Source organism: Caenorhabditis remanei, chromosome V, assembly GCF_010183535.1.
Source record: "Caenorhabditis remanei strain PX506 chromosome V, whole genome shotgun sequence".
NCBI classification, from domain to species: Eukaryota; Metazoa; Nematoda; class Chromadorea; order Rhabditida; family Rhabditidae; genus Caenorhabditis; species Caenorhabditis remanei.
In genome coordinates, this window is record NC_071332.1 from 14,240,296 (window position 1) to 14,256,519 (window position 16,224).

The 16,224-nt window shown below is 35.7% G+C and overlaps 5 protein-coding genes across 5 annotated transcripts; 4 read left to right on the forward strand and 1 right to left on the reverse strand.

Annotated features, from left to right (window-relative positions):
* Positions 1–1,354: 1,354 nt before the first annotated feature.
* GCK72_019931 (uncharacterized protein) lies at positions 1,355–4,820 on the reverse strand (the record flags this gene model as incomplete). Its single annotated transcript, XM_053733298.1, has 8 exons — positions 1,355–1,432; positions 1,608–1,641; positions 1,690–1,812; positions 1,858–1,967; positions 2,014–2,413; positions 2,477–2,678; positions 4,383–4,760; positions 4,805–4,820. The coding sequence occupies 8 exons, from the start codon at positions 4,818–4,820 to the stop codon at positions 1,355–1,357; spliced, it is 1,341 nt and encodes a 446-aa protein (XP_053582211.1).
* A 1,912-nt stretch (positions 4,821–6,732) lies between these two features.
* GCK72_019932 (uncharacterized protein) lies at positions 6,733–7,262 on the forward strand (the record flags this gene model as incomplete). Its single annotated transcript, XM_003116660.2, has 3 exons — positions 6,733–6,780; positions 6,827–6,936; positions 6,983–7,262. The coding sequence occupies 3 exons, from the start codon at positions 6,733–6,735 to the stop codon at positions 7,260–7,262; spliced, it is 438 nt and encodes a 145-aa protein (XP_003116708.2).
* Positions 7,263–7,659: 397 nt separating this feature from the next.
* Positions 7,660–9,123, forward strand: GCK72_019933 (uncharacterized protein; the record flags this gene model as incomplete). The annotated part of the gene is made up of 5 exons (XM_053733299.1): positions 7,660–7,735; positions 7,789–7,945; positions 8,012–8,663; positions 8,719–8,976; positions 9,022–9,123. 5 exons carry the CDS (start codon positions 7,660–7,662, stop codon positions 9,121–9,123), a joined length of 1,245 nt encoding a protein of 414 aa, XP_053582212.1.
* Positions 9,124–12,024: 2,901 nt separating this feature from the next.
* Positions 12,025–13,269, forward strand: GCK72_019934 (uncharacterized protein; the record flags this gene model as incomplete). The annotated part of the gene is made up of 5 exons (XM_053733300.1): positions 12,025–12,560; positions 12,606–12,720; positions 12,763–12,872; positions 12,918–13,197; positions 13,243–13,269. 5 exons carry the CDS (start codon positions 12,025–12,027, stop codon positions 13,267–13,269), a joined length of 1,068 nt encoding a protein of 355 aa, XP_053582213.1.
* A 2,059-nt stretch (positions 13,270–15,328) lies between these two features.
* Positions 15,329–16,052, forward strand: GCK72_019935 (uncharacterized protein; the record flags this gene model as incomplete). The annotated part of the gene is made up of 4 exons (XM_003116112.2): positions 15,329–15,546; positions 15,599–15,707; positions 15,753–15,853; positions 15,905–16,052. 4 exons carry the CDS (start codon positions 15,329–15,331, stop codon positions 16,050–16,052), a joined length of 576 nt encoding a protein of 191 aa, XP_003116160.2.
* Positions 16,053–16,224: the final 172 nt, after the last annotated feature.

The window sequence follows — 16,224 nt, forward strand, 5'->3', positions numbered from 1 at the left end:
GAAATGTTGAAAGCGTGCTATCAGATTAGTGGAGAAAAATGATGCGAGGTTCACGTTGCCTTTACAAATGCAATGTACCACAACAAAGATAGAACAGATGTAATGTCCGACTACACCACATTTCCATAGTTCTACCTGATGAGCGTGGGAATCCACCTGAGTAAACGAAAACATCACAGAATTCTGTAATTTCTTTTTTGTTGTCATGCATTCTCTTTGAAAGTTCATGAGAACCTAGTGGAATGTGTGAAAACAGGCATAACTAATTGCACAGAAATGATGAGGTGTAGGCCGATATGTTACAACCATGGGAAAGTCGAGAAATGACCGTATGAGCGACACGTGAAACAATTACCGCTGCACTATATCTAATTTACAGAGCAGGCCCACAAAGACTGTCATTGAAAAGTTAAAGAGATAAACCGAAAATTTGAAAATGAAGTAAATGAAACTAAACTTGAAAATGGAAACTTTCGAGGCACTCGATTTCCATTTCCGACGTCTGATTTTTTTAGTCGCCGGTTTTCTCGGCACGCGCTCGAAACATTGCCACCAGGTTTTTTTCTCGGCGCCAAATTGTTGAATGCTTTGGCAAGTCTACGATTTGCAGTTTTATAAGAGGAAATTTTTAAGCTCAAAATAGATAAGATACCATTTTTCATCTTGTCGTCCAGTATTTTTGTTTTTTTATGGGTAGACCTTATTTTCTCACGGCCTCTACGACCATCGTCACATTCGGTCGTATAGTTAGGACACCGTCAGAATTGTTTAAATGCCTGCTGATGGACTATAAACTACAAATCACTCAATAATTAGGAAACGGTTGTATTGTATATGATAGAGGGTAAGCATTTGCGGTGTTTGAACAAATATGAGACACTCCGGAAGGTTATTCGCAAGTGGAGGGTGCCGGCTCCCAAACAGTTGAGTTGGGAGCTCCAGTATCTTGTATGTTCCTTGGTTTAGGAGAAACAGTGAGTTAAGGTTTCAATAACAAACGACAAAATATCCTAGGATTGAAACAACGCAGAAAAACCATCTTCCCAATGAGCTCACTAAAGTCATTCCTCTAAAAACAGCAACCGGTGAACAAAAAATTGCACAAAAACAATACCATTAAAGTATGCATCTCTACAGAATCGATAGTTTCTCTAACCCCGTCTACATTAGTTCTGACTGACGGTTTTACGACCCACTTAGCCAAGGTGTACCAGATGTCGCCTTTCAATCTTTTGTTCAAAATTAACAATAACTCTCTAATAGGAACCTTTTATGTTTTTCATTTATTGGTGATTAAGGAGCAAAATAACTAAAGATGATAAAGAATAAAAGAAATGAAGACACGGTGATTGAGTCAATCTGCAGTTGGATCTACAGTAGTCTTCCTCACTCTACCAGCACTCGAAACACTGACTTTTGTAGCAATTGGTAACTGAAAACGTTCTGATTCTCGGACATCAACTACATATATAGAGACGTCTTACCGGTTTTGTTTTTCTTCTCAGACATTTCACACAAAAAAACAAACTTTTCGCGGATTTTCTATACTGGGAAGAAACTCCCAAACAGATAAAACAATGGGAAATAGAATTGATAGACACGAATACATCAAAAATGTCGAGAAGGTCAAATGTCATTTCTCTGAAGTTTCGAAAATGATATTCATCGAAGAAAAAAGTGAAAACGTACACGAGGCCTGGCGGTTCCATAACAAATCCTTGAATTACATAAATTATACCAAGTGGTCCTTCAGATAATATATATGTGATAGCCATCAGGATAACGAGTCTTGTAGCTTGTTCAGATTTAGAGCTGCAACAATTTGTGTTGATAAAGTATCAAATGACAATAACAAACTTTTCTTCCTCGTTTTTCACTGTTGAAACTTTCCGTCTAGAACTCGCAGCTTTCTTTAGTTCTTTGACCAAAAGAAATGTGAGAACAGGGAACATTGCAGTGGGAATCAGCTGCAAAGAAATAATCTAAAACTCTAATATATTTGATATTCAATACCTTAATCAACCCATCAACCACACTGAAAACTTGAAGAGCAACAGATGTATCTGTCATAAAAATGTTATCAACTGATGATTTGTATACTGGAACAGAGTAATCAATCGGGAAACCAGTGCACTCGATAGGTGGTCTCCACAGACCCACTTGTGCCACTTCGTACCTGCTCCAAAATAGAAGAGTCATGATGGAACTGAGGAGGAATGCAACAAGCATTGCTCCAAAAGCAAACAAAGATTTCGAAAACTTTTCGTATTTTGGATTCAGTGCATTTTTGATAATCAACCAACGTATAAGAGCCATCATGACACCGAATAGAGCGGATAGTCGGCGGGAATGGTCTTCACAAGCTGATGCCCAGAAGCCGATGAGTTTCACAGTATAGGGTGCAGGGGGACGGCTTCAAGTAGTAAGATTGGTATCAACAGAGTCTCCTCTTTTCCCTTTCCAGTTTCCAACTCACCATTTATCACTAGTTTGAACCAATATTTGAGCTGTATCATACACATTGAAACTCATATTGAACATGTCACATAGGGCAATCCCAATCATTATCATATTAATACTGTTCATACTCATCGATTTCCTGGTGAGAACCAGTAAATGAAACAAGTTCACAATGACACCAACACATGCTACAACGCATTGAAATTCAGTTATAGAAACTGAAATGAATAGTATTTTATTTGCGAATTTAGCAAATGTTTCTGCTTTAGATTGGCTGAATCCTTCAAAATCTTCATAGGTATATTGTTGATACATAAAGAGGAAAAGTGTGCAAACAAGCAGGAAAAATATTCAGAGTAAGAAAACAGAATGACTTCGTTGAGGTAATAGAAAATTGCGATAATTAGATCAGACGTGTTATTCAGGTTGTGGAGGTGATTTGTCATAAATATGGCGTCTGGAAAATAGAGATCACTCATTGAGGGTTTTCATATTGACATTAAATCAGGGTTCTGAAATCAGGTCTACTGGGTTTAGTTTGTTTCCAAACGATTGTTTTGGTATGCAATCTAATTTCGAATTCAGACAATCTTTTGCTATATTTTATTGAACTGAAGACAGTTTATTATATATTTTTGAATTAAATTTATTTAAAAACCTTAAATACAACTACAAACTGTAATAATTATACATGAAAATGAACATAGTACAATTCACGAAAATGTATATGTATGTGACAGTCAGAAGAGGGCACCCATGGAGATGTTGGCTGTTCTGCCAGGTATTTTTCAAGGTTATCTTTAAAAGTGACGATTAAGCTGATCAACGTTGTCATCAGAAACAACAAGTATCCAACAGAGGGCTTGCAGAGAAAGGTTGATTTGATACAGAGTTTCAGAAGCAATAGACGGATGAGTACCAGATAAATGCCTAACCAAAACGATATCCAGACAGTGTTATCAGTTAGAATAGTTTTTATCCATAGTGCAAGTTGGTTGAAATAATAACACTTGTTTATGCAGTGGTTGGTTTGAACCAACCAATAAAATGTTCTTTCCCAAACAACACCCGCAGTCACCGTTAAATCACATATCGCAATTCCTGTAATCTATATCGGTGCTCGATAATCTTATTGTTATGAGTGTTTTGATTCAAACCTGAAAGGAAGTCTCTAACGTTTTAATTGATATTTTTACATCATACATTTATCGAAAATTCGAAGTTGAAATTCAGATTAGGCACAAGTCATTCGAAATAGAATGATACATATATTTCCTAACCATCAACCCTGACATGAATTTGTCTTATTGAAGCAACGCTGGTTGTGCTGGCTTTCGGAGTAATAGAAATCTCAAAAACATTTCTAGTTTATAGTTCAACAAGTATAGCGTAGCCTACCGCTTTCGATTGTTTTTTCTGTCCGAAAATCTCTTTCACAGTCTTTATGTACATCGTAGATACTCCAATACAAATGAAAAAATGAGTTGTGGCATTTAATGTTACAAAAACTAGAAGAATTGCAATAATGTCATTTATAATTGACCTGAAGAGTGGAAACTAATAATTGCTTGAGTCTGGAAAACGTACAGTAGTCCCTGATAATTGGTCGCAAGACCTTGTATCACATAAACAATACCAAGAGGACCTTCAGCTATAATGGATGCAATGGTCATTAGTATGACTAACCTCGAAGTATGATCTGTTTTTGATCTAAATTGAAAAAAATTATATTTTCGTTGATTTTCAAAAACATACTCCTCGTTTTTGGATCGAGAGTTCGAAACTTTTCTGCTGGCATGTTCAGCTATTTTCGATTGACGAACGAGTAATAATGCAAATATTGGTAGAAGTATAGCCGGTACTATCTGCAATAATAGCTATCGTTTCTGTTTTAATTTTGTTTGTTCACACCTTAAAAATACCATCAAGAATCACAAAAGTTTCAAAAAGCCATTTGGCGCTAAAGAACGAGTCACCACTGACAAAATTGTATTCAGGCATGCTGAAGTTTGTTGGGAATCCGCAATGATCTGCTGGAACCCATCTATTGGGAAGCTCAACGAAATCAGTTCGAGTCAGGTAGAACATTGACATCAATAGACTCAAGATCAGCATAATAAGAATATATTTCCAAGCGGTCCGTTGCTTCGACAAGTACTTGAAGTCAGAATTCAGTGCGTGTTTGATAACGGATAAATGCCATGAGAACACTGAGCCACGTTGAAAGTCGACGGAAGCCGTCTTTAACAAAAACAATGTAATAGCTGAATAGTTGAGGGTAATATCTATACGGAGGAAGGCTGAAACATCCATTAATAGGCTTGTGTTGACAGACAATAACTACCATTCATTCGGAACATCCGGTTGGGAAAAAATGAGAATAAACTGATAAACAAGAGTACCCATTACAAAAAGATCACTTACACCGATACCAATCAATAAAACATTTATACTACTCGTGTTCATTGACTTCCGTGTCAAAACTATCAAATGAAACATATTAATTGCTACGCCGATACAAGCCAAAATAAAAGTTGATTTGTAGAGAGAAATAGAGATTAGCCCAACGATGTTACCTATTCTCACTAAAGATTCTTGTGTGAATTTATTGAATTCCTCGAAATCAGAAATCGAATAGTTTTGGGACATTTTGAAGGGAAATAAATTCTGGTCTTTATGCTGGACAGAGTCAAACAAAGCCTGTTAAATAGTAATTGAATGAAATAGTCATCTAAAAAGCAGACACGAGAAAAACAAATTTTCAGGTTCTGAATAGACGGAACATGTGGAAACTGATTCATTCATTACACATAAAAGAAATAGGAAAGGAAATAATAGAACGTATTTTCGTTTCGTAAATTAGAAAAACATTAAATGGTGGATATATTGAAGGACTCACGAATGTCGGGCATCAACTTATGCTATTGTAGCAATTTTGGTAATGCTGACTTTTCTGGTAATTGTTTATGTCATTTATCTGACAGCATTCAAAACTAATCAAAAACTTTCTTCCCAACCTAAATACTATATAGACAATTTCTTGTGTCTTGTATGGTTCGCAATTCCTTGATTACGATTTCTTTTATGCTCTTTTTCGCCCGTATAGAGAATTCATTACGAGTCCTTTACCGGAGTGAGTAACTAACAGCACCTGGGATATCGGAGTATTTATGTTTAATTTTTATATGAATTTATTTCAAGACACACAAACTACAGTCTTGGAGCTGATGTCATCTTCGATTTATTGATTTATTCATCGAATTCTTGCTGGAAACCGATTGCTGTGAGCAGTAAGCAATACATCTGTTCACTTCCTTCCTACCGTATATTTAATGAATTGAATTTATGTTTTCTAGGGTGACAACAGGTAATAAATGAAATCTAAATGTACATTTGGTTTTTGTTGTGACCAATAAAGTGCATCTATTAACTTTCTTCAGACGTTCCAGAAGGTGAAACCGAATTAGTTTTGTTTATCTCTTCAGAACTTCATTATCAAAAATAATTTGTTTTTCTGTTTTGTGCTTCTACCAGGAATTTATCATTTTCCCACAAATCGTCAGCCGAAATCAGTTCCTTTTCGTTTTTCCTTGCTCAAGAAATCACTGACTGATTACTTTTCCTCGGAACAAAATGAATGAAGAACTCGATGAAAATCTCATACTGTCTATAAAAAATTATGCTGAAAATGTATACGTTGTACATTTTGCAACATCAATAGTAGGAGCATTTTTTAATGTTCCTCATTTGTTTATTTTATCAATGAAATCTATGAGAGAGTCAAGCACCAATTCTCTAATGATCGGAATCGCAATCTCCGATTTAATAGCTTTATTCGAAAATATATTTGAAAGAATATATTTATATTGGGTTCTTGATAATCCATGTGTAAATTTTGCCAGTTATCGATGGGTATTGTCGCTTTGGATCGGTGATTTTGTGAGAGAGTCTGGAGTACGAGCATCGTTTTGGTTGGGCGTGTTTCTAGCACTGACCCGGCTAGTAATCATGAAATTTCCTGGAAGTTATTCAAAGATTGCAAAACCTATTCTGGGCTATTTTCTTGTGTTTTTAGTATTATCCATCAGCTCGTTTCATGCAGCTCGCTTTTATTCAAACTACGTTATAGCTCCTCAAACTTATGAGTGGACACCTGGTAGAATGTACTGAAAAATGTTACTTTGTCAGTTTTCATATTTTTTCAGATGTACCGGCTTTCCAACAGACTACAGCGAAACAGCTTACTCGCAGAAATTTGAAAATCTCACTGAAATGAAGGACACTATAAGATCGTATGAGTTTGTGAATGGTGTTTCACAAGTGAGTAAAAACTATTGTTCTAATCACTTGAAATTTTCAAACATAGGTCCTTATAAGCGTTATTTATCCTGTTCTCGCATTATTTTTGATCTACGAAGTGAGAAAATCGGCAAAGTTTGCCGCAGCTTCTCTGAGCAAAAAGAGCTTGGATGACAGGTTGGTTTATCCGGATTTAAATGACATATTAACTTTCATCCTGTAGAAATCGAGTCGGCAGAATGATTCTTGTCATGACAGTATTCTACGTGATAGCAAGTGCTCCAGGAGGGGCTTCTGACTTTATTGAACTATTCGTCATTGTTAATTCATTGTCGGTACTGGAAATTCTTGTCGCATACGGATCGATAATGACGTCAGCATTGTTTTGTCTGAATGCAACTTCGCATAGCATCATCAACTTCACAATGTCTTCTAAATACCGTGCAACAGTGAAGTCAGTCCTGGAGTATGGAAAGAAAGATGTAAGAGTGGTTACTGTGTAGGGGTAGTGATGGACTGTTTAAAAATTACAATTTTTACATAATTCGATGCACTATACGTATTTAACAGCGCACATAGTTTTCGTGATAACGGAGAGAACAGATGCGACTTATCAAAATTGCGAGAAGACAAAAACAAATAGTGACAGTTGAACCAAAATTTACTTCCTTGTTCGAATCTAATCTTCTTTTTTTCTTGTATTCTGATTATGTGGTATGATATAAACCGTTTCCATATTCTAGCGTTTTTCACTTGGCAGTTTGCAAACTATTTTGCTGGTCAAAATATATTCAGAATTTATTCAAATCATGTTCCAAAATGGAAATGTGGAGATTCTGAACTGACAAAGGATTGCATATAATGTTTACCTGTCTTGTCCGAAAAACAACTTGACTTTCGATGAACCCGCATTCTCTTCTGCAGCTATTGAGTGAGTTTGCATCTAACTCTAAGACTAAAACCGGGTTTGATACAGGTTTGACTGGATTTGTGGATCAAGTGCATTTTATCAATCATTTTTCTCTCAAGTTCAATTTGTTGGTCATCTGATTGGAACATTACTTTTCGGCACGTTATCAGATAGATTCGGGAGAAAACCGATTGGAATTGTCGTGATTTCAAATGGAATCTGGTCAACATTTGCTAGTGGTCTGGCTCCGAATGTACCACTTCTCTTTGTTTTCAGGTAAGTTTTGTTATGATTTTCTTAAATGTTTTGTTATCTATTTCCCAAAAAAATCAATATTTTCAGATTCTTTGTCGGACTATCCATCGGTGGCATGCTCGTAGTTCTCTGTGCGTGGATAATGGAAGTTATTCTCCCCCGACAGAGAATGGTTGTACGCGGGTTCTTCAACTGGGGATGGACCAGAATCGCATTGACAGCAATATGTTATTTCACTCGGGAATGGAGATTGGCTTCTTTCACAACGTCGGTTTCCCTCATACCTGCACTTTTATTGGTAGTTTTTGTGATACCAGAGTCACCTGTTTGGTTGCATAGCAAAGGATATAAAGAGAGAATGATTGAAAGTGAAATTCGAATTTCAAACATAGCAGGAATCCCTTATACTCCAGTTGAACATAAAACTGTTCAACCAAAATGTTTGATAGACACTCTAAAGACAAAAGGTGTATTCAAGAAGCTTCTCGTTTTGTGGTCCATGTGGTTCTCAGTGGCAATGTGTAGTGGCGCCATTGATCTGAACTCCGGAACGCTAGCTGGAGATCTTTATTTGAATCAAGTGCTTTTTGGGATACTTTTAGTGCCATCAAAAATGTTACTTCTTTTCGTGGACACATATTTTACTGATTTCAAAAGAAGAACTTTACATCAAGGTTCTCTCATTGGAGTCCTCATTTGTGTGAGTATGCTGACAGTCTTTACAGTATCCAAATACCAAGTGAGATTTTCGATTTTTAGCTTCAGGCTAAATATAATTAATCCTCCAATTCCAGGTTTCTGCAGTTTTGATAACGTATCTCATCGGAACAGCATTTATTGAGTACACTTGGGATGCTTGCTACTTGTGCGCCATCGAGTTAATGGAGACACCCACGAGAGCAAGTGCAACTGGCTCATGTTCCCTGGTAGCTCGTTTCGGAATGATTTTGGCGTCAGTCCTGACACATGCCAATATGTGGTGGCCATATTCAGTCAATGCTACTGTTTTCGTTTTGGTTGCATCGAATTTAATTATTTCTTACTTCTTTTTGGTGAGTTTTTTTTCAAACAGTCGTCGAAAAAACACTTTTTCTCAGCCAGAATCAAAAGGTGTGAATTTGGATAATGTTTGTGATGAAGTCATTCCGATGGATGATGTCAACAAAGAAGCCAATGGGAACAAAACGGCTTCTCACTAGAGTTGTGAACCCAGAACTCCCACATCGAAATCTTCAGCAGTTCGTCCTTCAGTAAACAACTGAATTTACTTTTTAACTTGCATGCATGTAGGCTGAATCTGGCACATAAGTTCAGTTCAGACTTTGTTTTCATTCCAAGCTTTGATTTAAAAAAATTTGTAATCTGTTTTTTTGTCAATCGTCAAATTTTCTAACAACGTTCAATATATTTTCTACATTTCCTTTATCAAACTTTGAACATTCTATCAATTTTCTATTAAAATGAATGAGGAACTCGATGAAAACTTAATTAACTTCATTAACAATATCGCAGAAAATGTATTCCTTGTTCAGCTAGTAGTATCAGTTGTCGGTCTCATCATGACTGTCCCTCACCTAATTGTTCTTCTTCATCCTTCTATGAGAACATCCAGTTCGAATTCTTTGATGATTGGAATAGCTTTATGCGATTTGACTGTACTATCTGGTTCGGTATACGAAAGAGTTCAATCAGATTGGATATTTGCTGCAGACAATCCGTGTGCTAACAACTTGAATTATTGGTATCAGTTGTCTATTCTCGTTAACGATGTTTTTAGAGAAGCTTGTGAACGAGCTTCCTTTTGGATTGGAGTCTTTTTAGCCTTGACTAGACTATTGATAATGAAACTCTCGGGAAACACTGAATTTTTTTCGAAACCCAAGACTGGATGCTTATTGGTTTTATTTATTTTGGTGCTAAGTTCTGCTCTCACTGCTTATTATTATTCTACCTTCAGATTACGACAGTGGGGCGGCCAATGGGAGCCTGACCATGAGTAAGAACCGGTTATATTATGTCTTGATTCCAAATAACTTTCCAGATGTTTGGGATTTCCAGTAAACTATTCGGAAGACTTGTATTTCCGGAAAATTACCGATCAGTTTACATTTGATGCAATACAAAACACTTATTTTTTTGTGAATGGTATTTCAGGAGTATGTGATATGTCTCAAATTGATTGAAGAATTGGGTTCAAAAATGTATTCTTTTGACAGATTCTAATCAGTCTCCTATATCCTTCACTTGGATTATTTCTTTTTCTAGAAATTCGGAAATCTGCGAGTTATGCTTCCGCTGCATTGAGTAAGAGAGCTTCATTAGAAAGGTAACACCTTGTTTCGGATAATATTTTATGCCCATCAATTTTAGACATCGCACAAGTCAAATGATTCTGGCGATGACAATATTCTATGTCATAGCGAGTGCTCCAGGCGGGGCTTCCGAAATCGTTCAGTTATTTGTGACGATAACTTCAAACTCAATTCTTAACACACTTGTGGCATACGGATCAATTTTTATTTCCACTTTGTTCTGCATCAACGCAACGTCTCACGGTCTGATCAATTTCACAATGTCTTCCAAATACAGAGATGCTGCAAAAATGATATTTTGTCTTCAAAAAGGGTCGGGAAGAACATCTTCAATACATAACAGTAAGTTTATAAAATGAAGACCAGAAATTAACAATTGGTTTTCAGATAACTAATATCAGTGCTCATAAAATCAGTTTCAAAACGAGAAAGTTCTGATTCAAGAGTGCAACCTCAAGGAATGGTATAAAAGCATATCATCTGACATAGCTGTTTTGATTTTCTGTGTCTTATTTTTCATAAACACGTATAAAGTTAATTATTTATTACTTCTCGAAAATCCCTCCGTTTGAACCAAGAATTTTTAATTAAAAAATAAAACATCTGTTCATTCTTCTGAACAAAAATATAAGCAATAACTTTTCCGGCAATAATCCTCCAAGAATGTTTACTTCAATGTAAATTATCAAAGCTACTATCATTTGTTTTGGATGAAAAAGTCTAATTTTTTCAGGAAGAACTCACAGCTCTGAACATTTGTTACATCAATTTCTAACGGCACATAAGACTTTGAGAACAAGATACGGTAAGCATTCAATTCCATTCTTTAATCTTCGAATCAGATGTCAAATGCAGTGAGCTGAAAAGTTTTTGAAAATAAGATTTCTGGAAAAACCTATATTTTAAAAGTTTTCCACATTTTCATTCAAAAAAATTATTATTATTATTCAAAGGAGCTAACCTCGAAAAGCTAGCTAGGGTTGCGTGAAGAAAGAAACCTCAATTGGTTTTCTGGGAACTCTAGCTACTAAACAAGACATATCCACATTCCGATCGTTATTAGTTTTTTTCTTAAAAAAACACAAACAAAAACACAAAAACACAAATAACACATTTCTAGTAGTTTTGTGATCTTATTAGGTTGAGTCATAAATTTCTTTCTTTTTTTGAGGTTGAACTTTGACTTACGGTTTCTAGGTACTGTGATTGTTTATCAATCCTAACTTTTTTGGATTCTAATTACCTTCTTTGTGGCTAAAACACAGTGTCTTACCTTAATACACGCATACACATCCCACTCGTCAAAACTACTTTTTTCTGTAGCCCATCAAATGCCTATTTTGGTAAGTAACTTGAGTCGCATTGGTATCAAAATGCTAAGATCTTCAAGAAGAATTAATTAAATTTACAGAAACAGACTTCATCTTGTTGCCACATTTAGTTTTGGGCCGGAATGTTAAAGACAAAAACGTTATGCGTGAACATTTAGAACAATGTAAATTCATTTCTCATTATGTGAGTAGCCTTCAAGAAACGTCATTCCAAAAATAGTTCAAAAAAAAAGAAAACACTTAAGACTCAACCTGACAGATAGAACAACGAACTTTGATCAGACCTCAGTAACTCAATTTTCAAAACAAAGCTTCAATTCTGAACGTTTCTCTCCAAAGTGAATTTTCAATTCTGATTAGAATTTCATTGGTTAGGAAATTCAAGTTTTCTCTCACAACTTTCATTATTTTTTTCGGTGTTTTTCAAAGGCTTTGTCATTCCAGTTTTTGGAAAGAAATGAATCGAAAACTCAACGAAAAACTTATCAATTTCATCAACGACATTGCGAATAATGTTTTTATCATTCAATTTGTTGTGTCTTCTGTTGGATTGTTTGTCACCATTCCACATCTTTTTATATTATTCAATTCTTCTATGAGAACGTCCAGTACTAACTCATTGATGATCGGAATAGCTTTCTGTGATTTAGCAGTTTTATCTTCTAACGTTTATGAAAGAGTTCAATCATATTGGTTGATGCCTGCTGATGATCCGTGTGTGAATTACAATAGTTATTGGTATCAGATGTCTCTACTCGTGAGCGATATTCTTCGAGAAACGTGTGAGCGAGCTTCCTTCTGGATTGGAATATTTCTCGCGTTGACTAGATTGTTAATCATGAAACTACCTGGAAACACTCCCGTCTTATCGAAACCTATTTTGGGTCACTTTTTGTTTCTACTCCTTCTTTCTCTCAGTTCCACCCACACTGCATATTTATATTCTGGCTATCGAATAACACCATGGGGTACTCTATGGGAACCCGAGGAAATGTGAGGATTAGTTTGACTCAGTCTATAGAAGAAAATTAATTTCAGATGCACTGGATTTCCAGAAAATTACACAGAACAAATTTATATTCGTGACTTCATAGATAACCAAAATTTATTCAAAGTAACAACAAAATATGTGTTCATAAATGGAGTCTCAAGAGTGAGTTATAATTTCCGATTCTACTGAAAAAATTGTTTCCAGATACTCGTCAGCCTACTTTACCCTTTTCTGGCAATATTTTTGATTTTCGAGATCCGTCAATCGGCGAAATTTGCTTTAGCTGCATTAAGCGAAAGAGCTGCGGAAGAACGGTAATGCAAGTTTTTTGATTAAATTACAAGCTCGACTGTTTCCAGACACCGAACTGGTCGAATGATTCTAGTGATGACAGTATTCTATGTCATCGCAAGTCTTCCTGGTAGCGCTTCCGATTTCGTTACGTTGTTTGTGGAAATCCAGTCATACTCGATTTTGGAAACACTCGTGGGTTACGGATCAATATTCATATCCGCCTTGTTCTGTTTTAATGCAACTTCTCACGGATTCATTAACTTCACAATGTCTTCCAAGTATCGAAAAACTGTGAGAGAAGAGTTTTATTGTCGCAAGGGCGAACTAAGAGGATCTTCCGTATCGGTGAGGGGACGATACAAAGAATTGAATGTAATGAATACATTTCAGATCACAAGAAGCAGTTCACATATTTGATTGGCCAGCCGAATGATAGAAGACGTACAAGATAAATGCACGTATATTTTACATGTTGCAAGCTCTCTAATAAACTATTTTATAACAGAAAATCACTTTTTTTCTAATTTTATGGCACTTCCAGATGCATTGGATTTCCAGAAAACTATGCTGAACACTATTATTATCGAATCATTAAACGTAGGCAAGAAATGAAACATTTCCCTGAAAACTAATGGAGTCACAAGGGTTTGTTTCAACAGGTTTTCAGCTTTAATCTCGTAGAAGTATTACAGATTTTTAAAGCCGTAATGTTCCCTTTTCTTGCTATTCTTTAATTGTTTAAGATTAAAAAATCTGCGAAGCGTGCTATTGCAGTTTTGAGTAAGAAGGAATATAAGGAGAGGTCTTTCAAAAGTTACTCTTTATAAAATCTAATTCCAGACTCCGTACTGGTATGTTATTGTCAGTGCTTCTATAGGGATCTCCAATTTTTTCCAGTTCTTTTGGACCGTCTAATCTGAATCGATTCTGGCAATAACATTCGGCTCAAACTATGTGTTCGTCTCAATTTTATTTTGTTTAAACTCAATTTCTCATTGTATAATCAACTATGTCATGTCTACAAATTATCGGATAACTGTGAAACTACTCGTTGGTTTAAAAAAAATTATTCTTGATAGCTCATTTTTTCTTGTTTTTTCATTTTTTCAGAAACCTAAAAACTTTTGTCGAGCGGAAAAAATTGTCAGTGTAGTGTTCTAGCTTTAATCAAATTTATTCTCAAATGAGTTCTAGATATTTATGACGCTTTTTATCAAACACAACCTAAATCAATTTATTAAAATATCTCAGAGACTCAACCACAAAATGTATTCTAAACACAAGCACACCAACGAAGTTGTTTCCGCCGAAACCTAATTACTTTTCCGAAGGACTGCAATACTTTTTCCAAGAAAAGTCTAAAATAGTTTCCGGCATGTATAAGTGGGCAAAACTCAGTTCCAGATTCCATATTCCGGTATGGAAGTGAATTATGAACTTTTCTTCACTGCATACAGTGAAAACTCCAAGAAGTACTTGGTAGTTTTTGCAAAATACAGTACGATATTTATGGATTTTTTAGTGTATTTTAATTGTGGACTGTCTTGTGTTGGACTGTTTTTAAATGCATTCCACATGTTTATACTGACCAGAAAATCAATGAGGACTAATAGTGTGAACATTCTATTAGTTGGAATAGCAGTCAGTGATATCATCAATCTTATGTATAACATCTATCATGATTTACCGCTTCTGTTGAAGAGATACATGTCGCTTGAATGGTGAGATTAAAGGAGGACTGAAGTCATATTTTTAATTCTAGATTCCGATACTTCAGAAAATTCTGAGCAACTTTCATCATTGAAGCATATGCTAAAAATCGCGAAGTGTTTTTTTTTCAATTTATATAGTGAAAAATTTAGAAAAAAAAACAACATTCTGTTGAAAAAAGCAAGAAAACGAGGAATCGAGAAATAAAAAGAAAATATTTTGTCCGAGATGACTACACAGTGGAAGAAATTCGCGTGGGAAAACTCTTCCACGAAAGTTCAATTTGAGCCGGGAAAACGGGAATTTAGGGCGTTTAGAGCGATTTTTAGCATATGCTCCAATGATAAAAGTTTGTGAACAGAGATTGTGAACTGTTAGAAAGCTGACCAACACAGAATTATACAAACGGTTTATTAGGGCAATCTCAATGGGAGAAACACTATAGTTGGAGGAATCTCTTCGTGCATTGACGACGGTGAATGGTCCATTGTATCCTAGGCGTAGGTGATAGTAAATGACTTGTTGACGTAAGCAGTTGAGAAGAGAATTAAGTAGGCGAAGCGAAGACGATTGACTTCCGATACTGATTGGTATTGGCATTGAAACGTGGAAAATGTCATAAAAGTAAGACTGTTTCAGTTGCGGCAATATAGCTGGGGCTATTATTGTCACGACACATTGTCTTTCATTATCTTTCTTTTCCAGCGTTCCAACAAAAGGATACTATTTGGGGTTGCTAAATAAGTTCATAGATTCATTTCAAGCAATGTCTCGCATTATTTCTCCCTGGTTTGGTGTTGTAATGGCGTCGACACGGTTGCTGATAGTCTATTTTCCTCTGAACCCAAAGTTCGATAAGTTCACGGAACCATTGTTTGCTTTCATTTCTATTGCTCTTTTCTTATTCCTCAGTCTCATTACGGCAGGTAGAGGAATTTTTAACTTGAGCATTGGTGCGACTGGAACATGGACGCCAAAAGAAAGGTAACCTACTGAAAAATACGGGACAATATGACAAATTATTCAACTTTTTCAGTTGTGGATACCCTACAAATTATACTGAACCGGAGTACGGGTTGGTATTGAGTGAATGGGCTCTCGTTGATGTGACAGCCTTTCTAGCTTATCTCAACGCAATATTCAAGGTTTTTTACATTACATGTTAGCCTCGCTGTAACAAATATTTACAGAATCTTCCTGCTATTATTCTCCCTTTCTTGACAATAGTGCTAATCAAAGGGATAAGAAATGCACAAGCTAGGAGAAAAAAGTTACATGCTGGAAACGAAGAGTAGGTTCACACTTGAGTTTCATGATTTGAAATTCTCTAAACTTTTTCCAGCTCACCAAAAGACAACACAACTCAGCTTGTCACCATTATGACTATTTTTCTTGTTATATCAGAGAGTACTGTAGCAATGACTGTACTTTTGCAAGCTCTTGTGATAGGCTTTAGTACGGATGTTATTCAAAGTTTCGGAGTTTTGTAAGAAATGAAATTAGAAATTCTGAAAACATTTCTCCTCTTTTCCAGATACATCATCACGAATTTCTATACTATCTTCAATGCACTAATTACAATAAATTCAACAGTTCACTGTATCATCTGCATGATGTTATCTTCGCAGTATAAACAGTGCGTTATGAAATGTTTTCCATGTA